The sequence below is a fragment of the Meleagris gallopavo genome, chromosome 7, assembly GCF_905368555.1.
Source record: "Meleagris gallopavo chromosome 7, MGAL_WU_HG_1.1, whole genome shotgun sequence".
In the NCBI taxonomy this organism is placed as follows: Eukaryota; Metazoa; Chordata; class Aves; order Galliformes; family Phasianidae; genus Meleagris; species Meleagris gallopavo.
Genome location: NC_139410.1, coordinates 21,801,328 through 21,815,771, shown reverse-complemented (window position 1 = coordinate 21,815,771; position 14,444 = coordinate 21,801,328). Strand labels below are relative to the sequence as shown.

Here is a 14,444-nt window from a genome sequence, read left to right as displayed (position 1 = left end):
TTGATGGGGAGACAGCCATTGTGGTACCCTCCCCGACCCGGCCCTTCTGCCGGCCACCCACCAGCATCCCCATCCATCACCACACAGTGGCATGGGATGGGACAGGGCACCGGAGGGACCCACCCCCACCGGGACTGGCATCGTTTTGTCCTCACTGTCCTTGCCAGGGGGCTATAAGGGGCTATGGAGGAGCTAATCAGGCTTCAGGAGGAGAAACTATCCAAAATCTTATTTCTGGATCCCCTCTCTTCCCCTTGCTGCCATGATCTGGGACCCCCCTACTTCCTTGCTCCCACCCCAAAACAACCCCCTGTACTCACAGCATCCTCTAATGGGGCAAAGACCATTTCCTCCATGCCCACCGATACCCATCTGGTCTGGCAACGCCCACAGCACCACAGGGCACAACTGCCACAGGAGGAGTCAGGCTCAGCACTGGGCTGGTGCCGAGATGGGGGGGAGCACGGCCAGGGTGTCCCCTCTGCCCCACAGCTCCTGCCTCGGGCTCCCGTCATGCAGCCCCTGATTGAAATCTCACTCCATAAAGCGCCTCTCCAAGGCCCGACCCCAGGGCCCTCTGGGGACCAATTTGTCCTTCCCTGTAATAAGAACCTAATTAAATTAGCCATGCTGCCTCGTAGAGCCCTTAAATCAGACACTGCCATTGGATTGCTGTACACTCACTGTGCTATGGGATCTCGGGAAAAGCCCTGCTCCAGCTCCACTATGGGATCGAGGCAGGGATATGGGATGGATATGGGGCAGGGGTGTGCAGACAGACAGACGTGCACAGGGCAGGAATGAGGGACTGCTGGGATGGTCCTCACACTGAGCACAGGGCATGGGGTGGGATGGGGAGGGAACCCCAACAGCATAGGTGTACCCTACATAGAGCATCTCTCTCCCAAAGCTGCCGGCCCAGCTTAGCATGCTCTGCTCACCCTGGGGGCTTCAGGCTGACTGCACTGCACCCATCATGGGTCTGGCTCACCCCACACCACAGTTCACAGCACCCGCCTGGAAGATGACAGATTTATTGGGCCATGTCCCTGACCAGGAAAGGTACATCCAGTGAAGAGACAAAAGTACACCTGCTGTCAGCTTGCTTCACCCTGGACAACAATCACCATCAAAACTGTGCTTTAAAATAATCTTTAAATAATTTCTGCTTTTCATTAAAAAAAAAAAAAAATCCCCCCTCCCAAATAAACCAGCTTGTCCAACCCTCCCGTTCCCCTTACCCTGCACGCGCCCATGGTGCCTCTCGGCTATGGTACATACAAAGAGCAGATAAATAAATAAAGACGTGTGACTGTGGCTGTGGCTCTGATGGGACCTCCCCAGGCCCCCAGAGCAGGCGAGCAGCAATGAGATACCCTGAGGGTATGGGGTGCTGGGGTGGGAGGGCAGCACCTGGGGGGTTTATAGCATTGCGTGCAAATGCAGGGATTTGGGGCTGAGCCTGGGGGAAGTGAGGAGGGAGATGCTTCCTCTGTGCTGCTCCTGCAGGGCTGCATCCTCGGGGTGCGATCCCAGAGCAGCTCCCCCATGCTGTTACACTGTCCCTGCAGTCAGGATGGCTGCGGTGATGCCTTTGGGTCCTGTTTCCAAGCCTGGCAGCACCCATGCATGGGTCTCATGCCACATCCACGCCATCTCCTCCATACAAGGCACTGTTTTGGGTATGCCTCTCTTTTGCTCCCAGTACCCACATTCCCTTCTTTCCAGCTGCCACAATCCAGGGCTGGGAATGGCATCACCCCACAAAGCACCCAGAGCCCCTCCCCAAGCCTCCCCATAAGGCTGCAGCTACCGGGAGCCCTGGGTACAACCTCTGGTCCCCGCTCCCCAGCTCTGCACACACACACGCACATCACACGCACACACACAAATAGCAGCATGTGGATCCCACCAGCAAAGGGGCGAGGAGGGGGTGTGCGGGGCAAAGCCCCCACGGCTTGAGTGTGGATGCAGCCCCCCAGCCCAATGTGGGCACAGCTGGGGGTGGGTCACCGCACTGCCACCTCCTCCGCCGGCACACTCTCAGCTCTGGGCCCGGGGCACCCCCAGCGGGTGGAAGCTGTCGGGGGGCAGCAGCATCCTGCCCAGGCGGTAGAGCAGCCCCGAGTACCAGTGCACGCCATCGCCCTGCACCCCTGGCCCCCCCAGCAGGCTGTGGTAGAGTCGCAGCGGCCAGAACGCCATCTGTGCCAGCTGCTGCTCCCGCACCAGGGCAAAGCACGAGGCCACCACGTCGTCCACCACCAGCGTCCCGTGTCGCGTCAGCGGGGCGTAAGCCCCCACGTCTGTCCGGCCCCGCACCCCCACCACTTCGGCGGGCTGCAGCCCCCCCGAGCCCACCGCCACCAGCACGAAGTGTCCGGGCTGCACGTGGCTGGCGAAGGTGGGGCGGAATTGGGTGGCGGGCGCCGAGGCATTGTCGGCCACAAAGAGCAGGTGGGTGGGCGTCAGGGCCAGGCGCCGGGGTGGCTGCCGCGTCTCGATGACGTGGAAGGCGGTGAGGGCACGCGGCTCCTTGTCCAGGAAGGCCAGGAAGTCGCTGTAGGTGGGCCGGCCCGCCCCGTCCATCGCCAGCACCCGCTGGCCCGGCCGCAGTGCCCACAGTGGGGTCCGGGCACCGTTCTCCAGCGTTGCCAGCGCCCGCCCAGGAAAGCAGCCGCCCGTCTTCGCGGCAGCCGAGTGCTCTGCACGGGGAGAGAGCAAAGGAGAAGGTTACCCATCTGCAAGACCCCTAGCATCACCCCACAATGTACGGAGGCCCCGTGCTGCCCGGCAAGGATAACGCTGCCCTGGCATTGCCGATGCACACAGCTCCCTGCACACAGCCCCATGTCTGCCACCATGCTGACAAGAGTACCGAGCTGTGCCTGCCAGTGCCTGCGACCCACTGCAATGCTGCTCTGCAAAGCAGGGCCCCCAAACCTGCTGGCACAGGGAGCGCCCAGGGCAAAGGGCAGCCCCAGGGCAAAGGGCAGCATGAACACACAAGGCAGTGGGGGAGGTACCCGGAGCTGCAAGCCCTGCACTGCATGCCCAGGGTGGGTGGGAACTGCCTATCTGTCCCCTGCCTGCCTGGGTATCACTCAGGGATGCGGCGAGGAGCAGAGGTGGGGTGCAGCACCCAGCCCTACGTATTGTCCCCATCCCATGCTGCAGCCCCCTCCTCCCGCCTGCTGCTCACTCCACCCTCCTTTCACCCCCTTTCTGAGCTGCAGGGAGGTGTCACAGCCGACAGCCAGGAAAAGCCACCAGGCTGTCAGACAGGGAATGCTGTCTGACGCAGTTAGGGAATGCTGGCTTTCCAAAGAGTGGTGTTCGGCCCCCCTAACAGCCCTGCCTCTCCCAGTCCTCTCGGGTTCTATGTGATGTCCTCCCACCGCTGGGGCACTTTGCCCAGGATCCAGCCCCAACCCACCCCACTCCCAACCTAACCCAGCAATCTTCCCCCAAGATCGCACAGCCCCCAGCCCCCAGCCCCATGAAGAGAGTCACCCATCTGTGGGACAGAATCCTTTTATTGCTCAGACGAGGTGCAGTGTCTGCCCTGTGCCTGCTCCCAGCAAGGGACAGGTCCCCCGTCCTGCACCCCACATCCCCAGGCAGGGGCTGGCAGGAGAAGGAGAACACCTGGCAGGAGCGGAGGCACAGGCACCGGGCACAGAGGGGTGCAGGGGGACCCAAAGGGACACAATACATACACCAGGCAACGTGCCCATCCATACAAAAATAAAAGCCATTTACTACGAGGCAGCCCGGCTGCCCTCTGTACACAGCGCTGGGGGGCAGGGATCTGCACTGCACAGCCTCCGCCACACAGCCCCGGGGTTCCCCTGGCTTTAGGGATAAATACGGGGGATCCACATTCATGGGAGATTGCTGCTGTGAGCGATGAGGCTCCGACCTGTCCCCAAAAGCCCTCCAGGAGCTCGGGGCCCCACTCGCGGCATCTGTCTTCCATCAGTCCGGGGGGCACTCAGAGCCTCGGTCCTTTTCTAGGGGCACAGCCCCACTCCTCAGGCCAGCCCCCAGGCACCGGGGTCACGGTCCTCGCTCCGGAGCCCGGCCCTGCTCCTGCGGCCAGCCCCACCGGGCACCCCGGGATGGGGGAACCCCGGCGCTTCGCCCACGCTTCGTCCCTCTGCTGCGGGGCCGCGTCGCTCCCTCTCTGCGCCGCGGTCGCCCCACGTCCATCGCGGGCCGTCCTGGCATCGGGGATGGGATCAGCGCGGGGGGACCGGCTGCCGTCGGGGGGCGTCGGGCCGCTGGGCGCGGGCTAGGGCGGTACGACAGGCAGAGTGCGCTGGGAGCCCGGCTCCGCGGGTGTGCGCGGCCGTGGGCGGGCCCGGCGCTGCGGCTGTCCCCACGCACGCGCAAGCCCACGAGCGGTGCGGAGCTCTCCCGACGCGTCCCGGCAGCCCGCATGGGTGCCCCGCGCCGTGCGTGGGCCGCTGCTGCCCTCTGCCGCACGCAGTCAGCGCGGTCGGGAGGGGCCGGGGGTTGTGCAGGACCCCGGGCACGGCTCCTGTCCCCCCGGCGGTTCACCCCACACCGTCATAGCCTGCAGAATCGCTTCTCACGGCACCGCCCGAGAAGCGAGCAACGCGAGCGAGCGCAGCACTCAGTCCTGTTCCCAGCGTCCCGCAGCCCCCAGCACCCCTCCAAAGCAGGGGCCTGACTGCAGGACGCCTTTCTAGAGTGTCCTTGTCCCGCAATGGCCATGGGACACCCCGGGGTTGGCTGGGGGCTGCTGCAGAGAGCAGGGCTGAATGGGGACTAAGGGACTGCAAGGGTAGGGAAGGCAGCAATGATGGGCACATGGGGAGAAAAGGATGTGTAGGGTGAGAAAAGGGTGGAGAGAGAGGGCTTTGCGGGGGATACATAGGGAATTTGCCCCATGGCATTGCTGGACGCAGAGCTGTGCCTCACACTCGGCCCCACTGCCTGGCACAGCAATCCCCTAGCAGCACCCCATCAGCCAGCCAGGCCCACAGCACGTTGCAGCACGGGGCCACCCCCCAGCCCTGCTGTCCCCTCTATCCTTACCTGACTTGACGGAGCAGTGGATGTGCGCCTTGGACTCGTAGTAGACCCAGTCAAAGCCGGCCTCCACGGCCAGGCGGGCCAGCATGCCGTACTTGTTGCGGTCCCTGTCTGATGTCGTGATGTCCACAGCTCGGCCCTCGTAATGCAGTGACTCCTCCGAGTGGTGGCCGTCCTCATCCCAGCCCTCCGTCACCCGCAGCTTCACCCCCGGCCACTGGTTCATGACAGAGATGGCCAGGGAGTTCAGGCGGTCCTTGCAGCGCTGCAGGGTGGGGGGCACAGTCAGTAATGGGCTTTGGGGTGGGGGTTCTGCCCAAGTTGCACTGTGCTTCCACCGCTGCTCCAGGGGCACAGGACCTCACAGCCTCATCCATCCCCTGCCCACATGTGGTGAGCCCATTTCCACATGTCCCTGACACAAGGGCGGAGGAACAACAGCAGGTCCTCAAAGACCCACAGCTGGTGGCCATAGGGGCCAGACAAGCGAGCTGTCTGGCTTTGTCCTGTCCTTTTCTCACCCCAAAGCACCCCTCAGAGATGCAGCACTGTCTACTTCCCCAGCACAGCAGCTCCACCCACAGCTGTGTCACTGTGAGGACCAAACCTGGTCCAGCTCTGCAGGTACCTGCACTTTAGGTGCCTTCTCTGCCTGTAAGAGGGACAGAGGTCAGATAGAAAAGGTGCAGAGAAAGTGATATGGATGGTACTGAGGTGATTCTGGATAAAACAGGGTGGGTGGGCTATGACTGCACAGTGGGGGCTATGGGGAAAAAAAAAAAAGGACCAGTTGTGGACCCATATAGGGTAAGGAGGTAAGTCCTGGGAAGCATGAAATGACACAACAGGATAGCAGGCTAAAAGCAGACACTGTGGGGGACGCTTCATACAGTCACAACCCCAGTGCTGGATCTCCTGCTGCAGAATGTCACGCTGGCAGCAATACATGCAGGTCATGAGACAGTGCCATGGAGAGTGTGAAGCAGGGCCACAGACCTACTGCTGGGTGCTGAGCGGCTCAGAAAGGCCCTCACACTGCAGGAGCTGCCCCAGTAGGTTTGCCCTCTCCCTGTCCCCCATCACTTGTCCCTATCCTGGGGAGCTGCTCCAGGGGAACTCCACTTGCTCTTGGCACGGTGTGAGCCCCAGGGAGGTCAGTGCCCGGCAGGCCTTTGCTCCACATGGGGCAGGGGAGCGCCTCTACCCTCGTCTCGTGGCTCCCTGGGCGTGGGGAGATAAGGCAGGAAGGTGTTGGACAAACAGTGCCCAGGGGAGGGGAGGAGAAGGGAGGGGAGCGACTTTTGTCCTCAGCAAGCTCCAGCCCGGTGCCACTCTGCGCAGGCACGAGGACTCCAAGGACCCCAGTGAGAGGGTTCGGGGCCGTGCCCCGCAGAAGTGAGGAGCCCCTCGTGTCACACTGCGTTGCTCCACGTGTCTCCCCACCACACCGCTCTGGGATCCTCTTGTCCCCCTCCACCTTCCCGTGCTCCCTGCAGGAGACGCATGCGCACACCGAGACCCTCCAACTTCTGTCCCCCGCCGGGACGCCGCCTGCCACCATCCCAGGGACGGGCCATCTTGTCCCCAGCGGTGTCCCCGCAACGCAGCACCAGGCTGGCGGCGTCCCCGAACCCCGAGTCGAGCGGTCCTGCCTGTGCCCTCGGTGGCCAGCAGGTGTCAGAGCGGGTAGGGACCAGGAGGGGACCGGAGGGCCGCAGGTACAGGCGGCGAGGAGCGACGAGAGGTGACAAACGGAGAGAGAGGGAGAGCAAGCGGGATGTTCAGGGAGCGGGCAGGGACGGGCAAGACAAGAGAAGACCCTGGGGATGTCAGGCTGTGCTAAGCGGAGAGCTGCTCTCTGCCACCCAACACTGGCTTCACTCCTTTCTCATGCCCAGACTGTGGGTAGGACAGCGTCCCGTAGCAGAAGTCAAACGTTTTGGGAAGGACTGGAGGAAGGACACAGCTCCGGGGCAGGACAGAGCCACCGGAAAACCCGGGACACTCTGCTGTGCCCATCGCCTCAGCACTGGGGTGCAATGGGCCACAGCTGCCCCCAAGCACAGAGCACTGCCAGGAGAAGAATGGTCACCCTACATCTCCCCCCAGGTGAGGTTTATCCCAGAGAAAGCCAAAAGTCCCACCATAAGCTCCCCATGAGCAATTCATCACCTCTGCAAAGATGGTCTCCACATCATGAGGGACTGCGAGGGGTGATGGGAAGAGGTGTGGGGTGGGGACACCGGTGGGAGCAGGGGGCTGGGGACATTCCTGGGCCAGGCTGCGGGGAGAGGTGAGGCGAGCTCTGCCTCCAGCCTTATCTCAGCACCTCCGAGTGGGACCAGCAAGAGCAAACACACTGGAATTCTTGAGGAAGATGAAACGATAAAGTAAAGGCGGGCAGAGAGCAGCACTACCCACCCCCCTAAGCGGACGGCATCTTCCGGCTGCCTGGGACACCCAGACCCTTGGACTTGGGGAAAGAAAACAGGTTTGAAGTGAGTCAACAGCAGTAAAAGCCAGGGCACTGGGGGAAGGGATGAGGAGTTGGGTCAATGGCTTTTCCCAGCCCATGGCAGGGCACAGTGCCTGAGCTGTTACGTCTGGGAGCATCTCCCACAGCCAGGGGCACAGGATGAGCCCAAAGGGCTGTGGGATGGAAATGAGCTACCAGAAGTCATGCCTTCTCCACGGCAATAGAGACAACCCTCAGGACACTGCGGTACCTGCGGTACCCTCAGGTCGCAAAGACTGGCAGAGCTCACTGCTTCCTCAGCATCCTTGGGCACGAAGCTGTTCTGCATCGGGGCTGCAGGCTCCAGGGATCAGCAACTTACAGGTGGACTCAACCCCTCAGCTACATTCCCTGGTCTGAAAACCTCCCTGTGCCATAGCCCGTGCCCTCGGGGACCTGCCCTTGGGGCACACAGGGTAACAGAACTGTCAAGCCAGCAACCGCGCCATTCTCCTTTTCTTGTCACCAGCACCTCGGGCAGAGTCCATGGCCAGAGCCCGGCTCAGCTGCTGCCACCGGGGCTATCCCGCTCACACACCCATCCCCAGCCCTGGGGTGCAGCAGGCACCCGTCTGCTCCCCGCCTCCCTCAGCAGCTCGCTCGGGCTGTAACCCCGCACTGAGGCTGATGGCCAGGTTTCTTATAGCAAGGCCGTGTGGCTCCTTATCTGCATTCCTGAAACCCTCAGGCATTCTCCTGGCAATATTAAAACACAGAGTAACCTTCGTCCAGCATCACCCCCTCCACTCGCTGCCGTCCTCTGTCCACCCCCCTCCTTCCCCCTGGCTCAGAGCACTTTGAAGCAACAGCAGAGCATTTGCAACAACAGGTTGTTCCCTTCTCCATACCCAGGAGGGGCAGCCCTATGCCAGGCACTCTTTACCATCCTGCTCTGAACACGAGTGAACCGGGGCCACTGAAGCATAGCACTGGGGACAAGGACAGCGAGTGGGATAAACCTGCTGCTCTGCCCACTCGTCGCCAGCACGCTGGGCTCCAAGAGCTCCTGCTGTGCCCCCCAAGACGCAGAGCAGAGGTGCACAGATAGGATGGGCACAGTGGGGCAGGGGACTGCCAGCCCGGGGGACAGTGGGACTCGGTTCGGGGGATAGCAGTGCAGCGTGCGAGCAGCTCGGGGGTACCAGGCACACCTTTCGGTATAGCAGCAGTGGGTGCTGCCAACTCGGGGGCCGGGGTGCTGCCGGCTCCGGCTCCGACGCGCCCAGCCCCGCCGACGGGGCAGAGAGATGGATGCCCGTGCGGCACCGGGATGCCCGGGGCAGGATGGGGCGGCCGCAGCGCCGGTCTCCGCCTCCCGCCCGAACGAACGGGCCGTGCCGGCAGCCCGGTGCCCGCAGGTACCCGGAGCGGGGGGAGAAGCGGGCGGCGGCGGGGCCGTACCTGGGTCATGAGCCGGTCGGCGCCGGTGTTCTCCTCGTCCTTGAAGATGATGTCGGGGTTGTAGTTGGGCGTGAGCTCCTTGAAGCGCTCCGAGTTCCGCGCGATTTTGCCCTCGTAGCGCCCGCTGGCCCCCAGCGTCTTCTCGGGCACGTTGGGGCTGAACTGCTTGTAGGCGAGCGGGATGAGCTTGCGGGGCGGCCGGCGGCGGCTGCCCACCACTCTGCCCGGCCCGCAGCCGCGCACGGCCGGCGCCAGCAACAGCGCGCACCCGCTCAGCAGCAGCAGCAGCCGCGCCGGCTTCATGGCGCGCCCGGCGGCCCCGGGGCGGCCCGAAGGGGCACCGGCGGCTCCGGGGGCCCCGCTAGGCTCGGCCGCCGCTCCCGCCGCCCGCCCCGGGGCTCCCCATGCGGCGCGCAGGTGCCGGTGCGGGTGCGGGCGCGGCGGCTGCCCGGCGCGCTCCGGCTGCCCGGTGCGGCGGCCGCCCGCTGTCGTGCCGCTCTGAGCTGCCGTGCCCCGGCGGCGGCAATAAATAGCGAAGGGCCGTTTGTTTTGGCAGGAGAGCGGCCGCTTGCGCTGCCGGAGCCCCCCGCGGTTTGCGCCCTGGCGGTCAGCACTGCGGGGCCGGAGCCGGAGCAGGAGCAGGAGCCGCCGCTGCCTCCGCTCCCCGGGCAGGAGTGAGAGGGGAAATTGAAGAGATCCGGGACCGGGAACCGCCAGGACCGCACCCTGCCCGTGTCCCAGCCTCCCAGCGCCCTCCCTCCCTCGCCTCCTCCCCGTGGAACCTGCCCCGGGCCGCCCGCAGCCTCCTCCCACCGGCCGAGCCCCGCAGTCCACCCCGCCACCTGCCCCTCGGGGCCGCCCCCGCCGCCCGCCCGGCCCGACGCCCCCCGCCCCGGGACGCCCCCGGGCACGAGGTGGCACCCCCGGGGCTCCGGCCCCCGCCGCGCCGCCTGCTCGCCAGGGGCCCGGGCCTGCGGGCGGGGATCAAACAGAGCAGGGAGGCAGCTGGTTGAAATTTAACCACAATATTCTCGCTCCCCATTGTTTCCAGGGAGGCCCGATATTTCCACAACAGGATTATGGCATCTGATTAACTCGCTGAGACAACAATGAGGGGCTGGGATGGGCTTCCCCTTCTAGCTGCCAAAAGGGGAAAGTAAATACAACACCCTGATTTCAGGAGCGAGGGTTCGCGGGGCCCCCCTGATTCTCCCCCAGCTGCATGCCGGGGAGGGGTCCGGCCACACTCTTCTTGCACTTCTGCAAGTTCCTTATGTCCTTCCCAGGTGAGGCAGTGCCTCGGGATGGCCCTACACACACCGCCTTGGCGGGGACAGCCCCTCACATCCCTTGGATGGGCACACAGGAGAGCCAGGCTGGAATAGCTGCAGGTCTGCGCTGGGTGATGGAGGCAGAGCCATCCAGGCATTTGGATGCAACTAGCAGCACCCGTGCACTTGGGATGCTGCTACCCAGCAGCCCCAGAGGACTGTTTCCTTTACGGGACATACGGACAGAGCAAAGTTGCCGAGAGGTATCAAGCTCTGTCTCAGGGTCAGAGCTTGCACGAAGCGCTGCCACAGCTTGGGATGCGTGGTGTCCTGCTGCTCCCACATGTGATGGAGCAAGAAGCTCTGCCTGCGGTTCCAGCCCTAACACTTGCACATCTCGGCTGACTCTTCCAGAAGAGCATCCTACAGGAGTCAGCTGGAAGAACAGAGAGCTGTCATAGCACCTCTCCTTGTCCTTTCCTCTGTGGCTGCAGGGAGGGCACAGCTCACCGTGCATCACAGGCACAGGAGGAGCAGAGCCTGAGCTAAGGTTGCAGGCTGCTCTGCACTCCTGAGGAGGGGCAATCCCAGCTCCCTGCCTCTCTAATCCGAAGCCAGACTCAAACAGTCTTTGCAGCATGCATATAACACATGCCTGTCCCATATCCAGCTTCAGACTGGCAGCAGCCTGGCTCTGCCCTCACTGGAACAAAATCCATGTCCCCTGGAGACCCAGAGCTGCAAACAGGGAACTGACTTTGGTTGTGACTGTGGCACCAGTGGCCCCAGCACCCTGCATCAGCTCTGGACATGGCAAGAAGTGACAGGTTTCTGCCCATGGATGCAGAGCCTGCTGTATCTCCATTTAGCAGTGATCTGTGGGGATGGCCCAACTCCTGCATGGGAAGTGGGACATGGGAGGGTTACCTGCTCATTGACACTGCCTGGATATGAAGAGCAGCCCACCAGGAAGCACCCCAGGATTGTTTGAAGACACTGCCAAGCTCTCCACAACCCCCTCCAGTGGGACTGACGTAGACTGGGCTCAGCACTGACCACAGCATCCATATCCCAGTGCCAGCCTGTATCCCTGCTGGCACATGGGGCAGGACCCCAGGCGTGGCTGGGCAGCCAGTGTAGGGGGCTGTCTGCCCAGGGACTGGTGGAAAAGGGCATTTGCAGCTGCAGCACTGGGGCACAGGGAGGAATTACCTTCCAGCATCTCCTGCAGCACCCAGCCACTCTTAGGCACTGTCAGGACCAAGCCCACGCACTGCTCCCGGCTGTGTCGTCATCTCGCCCGAGTCCCTCATTCCTCCACACTCTGGCCTCACCCCCTCAACCAATGGCACTGCAGCCTCCAGCCATCAGCATCCTGTGGACACCAGGCTGGTACCAGGCTGGCACTGGGCTGGCACCAGGCCCCACAGGGCTGCCCGGAGCAGAGCACAGTGCAGGGCAAGCAGGCGGCGGAGCCGGGAGATGCAGTCTAGGTGGTGCTATTTCTCTATTTTTGCACTGGTTGGGTTTGGGATTTTCCTCTCCCTATTCGTTGCCTTGGTCGTCTTCTTCTCCTCTCTCTTTTTTTTTTTTTTTCTTTTCCTTTTCTAAAAATACTTGACAGCGATTGAAAGGTCCCTTTAATCGAGGCCACAGAGCCCTTATTAAGGGCATGGGTCGGGGTGCTGGGCCGTGCCCGGCATAACGGCTTCATTAAACCCTGCGAAAACTAATATTTATGGAATCAAATTTATGGAGGCCGAGGCCGAACTTGTGGCCTTTAATGTGTGTCGGAAGCTCAAATCCAGCCGGCTCCAGGGAGGAGGGGGTGGGGACAGGGAAGGAGACCCCAGCGGGCCAGGCTGGGACAATGCGAGGTGACACTCCCTGCAGTTGGCATCAACCTGGGCCAGGAAGGCACTTCGTCCCCATTCTGAAGCCATGGGGCTGGGAGTATTGGCAGAGTTCTTTTTCCCACTGACAGTTCCGATCTGCTTTCATGTCTGCTCCTGCAGCCCATCCTTCCCATGCCCTAGGACATGATGTGTTTCAGCAGCAGGTCCTTGCCTGCAGCCCGTGCCCTTCAGGCAGCGCTGACCCATGTTGGAGATGGGGCACAGCCCCAGCTCTTTCATCCAGGAGAAAGCAATATGGTTGGGAAAGCCCAGAGAGCCCCAGAGCCCCCATTGCCCTACAGCTCACAGGCGCCTGTTCCAAAGGTTCCTGGGTTGTACTGAGATAGGAGAAGGCAGGACACAAGGGTATAGGCACACGATCCCCACTCCATGGCTTCCCCTTCCCATCACCCACTCTGCCCTGCATGCTGCTCCCTTGGAGAGGAAATATAAAAACCTCTCGCCCTGGGACTGGCCAGCCATGGCCCTGCAAAGGCCCTTTCATTCCCCTTCTACAGACACAGGGGCTGCTCCGGATGTTTTTGTTTCCCCCTTGCCGCCCTTGAGAGAAAGCAGTGAGCCTGCGGCTAGCCCAGCCCTGGGGAGCCAGGGGCAGGCAGGGGCACGGGACCCTGCTGCTATTTTAGGAGCTGGATTGGGTATGGGAGTGGCTTCCCAGCTTCAAAGGGAAGCACATGTAGACAAGAGCTGGGAGAGGATAGGAAGGGTTAATGCATACATGGAGGGATGGATGGATGGATGGAGGGAGGGATGGATGGATGGATGGATGGATGGATGGATGGATGGATGGATGGATAGATGGACGTAAGGATAGAGGGAGGGAGCGAAAGAGGGAGGAAGGGAGGGATGATCGAGGGATACAAGGAAGGATGGAGGAAAGAATGGATGGAAGGAGGAATGGATGATGAAGAGATGGAGGGAAGAATGGATGGACGGACAGATGATGTGTGAAGGGGCAGAAATTATACTTTGAATACAAAGAGCATCTATAATATGCTGCACCAGGCGTTGCACCCCTGTCTCAGCACCATGGGCTGAGGAGGAACAGAGCAGAGGGAGAAGGAACATCACCCAGACACAGACCTTTATTGCAAACTGACACAAGGGCAGGATGCATTGTCTTCCAGGCAAAGGCACACCCTACTGGAGCCCTGCAGTTTCTGTCCAGGCACCCAAACGGCAGCATCCCTCCCACTACCCCCAGGTCCAGCACGAGTTCCACGTAAGCAGCCTGGGATCTGCATCTGGGCAGAAGCACAAAGAATTCCCTGAGATATCAACAGGTGGACAAGAAACTCCATCTCCTCGGCAGGGGAATGACCCCGGAAGGATCCTCAGGGAGATGCAGATGAGGCATAGGACATGTGGTGATCCACACAGCCTTTCTTAGGTGCTGTGGGATCAGAGACCCTCAGGACAGCAGCAGCAACCTTTCAGCTGAAGAGCCCTTTTGCCTTCTTTGGCTTGGCCTTGGCCACAGGTAGCCGGGGCTTCTGCACCGGGGAGGAGGTCGGCTGTGAGCAAAGGGGAGGAAATGTCAGCCCCCTGGGAGGGTTGAAGCAGGATAGGTGCAAATGGGAGCAGTGACACCCCATGGGGCAGTGCAACAACACGTGTGTGCAACAAGCCCATGTGTCTCCCAGTCAGTGTATACAGGGAGTGGGATGTGCTAGGAACCAAGCCAAGCCCACCAGCCCACCCTGGTGGGGCACAGGGGTGGGCTGCACAGTGCAGAGCACGAAGGCTGGGCACTGAGGGCAGCAGAGCATGCAGCAGCTGGCTTCAACCCCCTGCCAGTCCACGAAGCCCCATCCCACTGCTGGCAAGAACGGGCTGTTCCCAGCACCGTGCTCACCGTGGCTTCGTCGCTCAAAGATACTGTTTCGTCCGCTGGTGACTGGGGCGCCGGGTCGGGGTGCCCTGAGGTTTCTGCAGTAGGCGCCAGGTCCTCAGTGTCCTCTGGTGCCAGAAGGGAGAGATGCAATTTGGGGTTGAGCTGAGGGAGCACAGAGCATCACCCAAACCCACACTGGAACAAAGGGAGCTCAGCTCAAAGCAAAGGGCTGCATCCAGAACCTCATTCCCATCCCCCTGGGAAGGGGGCTTGACCCAGGAGTATTTCACATTCCCCCACCTCCTGGCCAGGAGCTCCTCACCTGGGTGATGCCGTTTCCGAGCCTGCTTGGCCTCCTGCAGTGTCACTGCCATGTAGAGCTGCCGCAGAGCAGAGGTGAACGCATGTCCATCTCCTGCACTGCAGATTTGGGGCAGGCTCTGTGG

The 14,444-nt window shown here is 62.1% G+C and overlaps 2 protein-coding genes across 6 annotated transcripts in view; both read right to left on the bottom strand.

The window, feature by feature from the left end:
* Positions 1–1,018: 1,018 nt before the first annotated feature.
* On the bottom strand, positions 1,019–9,736 carry IHH (Indian hedgehog signaling molecule). The gene is made up of 3 exons (XM_085227900.1): positions 8,978–9,736; positions 5,065–5,326; positions 1,019–2,705 (listed from the first exon to the last, which is right to left on the bottom strand). Exons 1-3 carry the CDS (start codon positions 9,278–9,280, stop codon positions 2,044–2,046), a joined length of 1,227 nt encoding a protein of 408 aa, XP_085084026.1. The 5' UTR covers positions 9,281–9,736; the 3' UTR covers positions 1,019–2,043.
* Positions 9,737–13,231: 3,495 nt separating this feature from the next.
* NHEJ1 (non-homologous end joining factor 1) overlaps positions 13,232–14,444 on the bottom strand; it is a 31,293-nt gene continuing 30,080 nt past the window's right edge. For 4 of the 5 annotated variants that reach the window (XM_085227847.1, XM_085227849.1, XM_085227846.1 and 1 more), the window contains 3 exons: positions 14,321–14,438; positions 14,020–14,123; positions 13,232–13,678 (listed from right to left, as the gene is read on the bottom strand). In XM_085227847.1, the coding sequence (XP_085083973.1) occupies positions 13,598–13,678; positions 14,020–14,123; positions 14,321–14,438 (303 nt within the window). In that variant the 3' untranslated portion in view covers positions 13,232–13,597. The remainder of the gene's footprint in view (positions 13,679–14,019; positions 14,124–14,320; positions 14,439–14,444) is intronic. The other variant, XM_085227850.1, reaches the window with a different exon arrangement.

What these genes read in the sequence shown, in the direction of transcription:
- IHH (XM_085227900.1), bottom strand. Translation starts at nt 9,280, where the DNA reads ATGAAGCCGGCGCGGCTGCTGCTGCTGCTGAGCGGGTGCGCGCTGTTG. An exon ending in CCGACCGGCTCATGACCCAG is followed by an intron (nt 5,327 to 8,977) that starts GTACGGCCCCGC and finishes CCCACCCTGCAG; the next exon opens with CGCTGCAAGGACCGCCTGAA. An exon ending in CCACTGCTCCGTCAAGTCAG is followed by an intron (nt 2,706 to 5,064) that starts GTAAGGATAGAG and finishes CTCCCCGTGCAG; the next exon opens with AGCACTCGGCTGCCGCGAAG.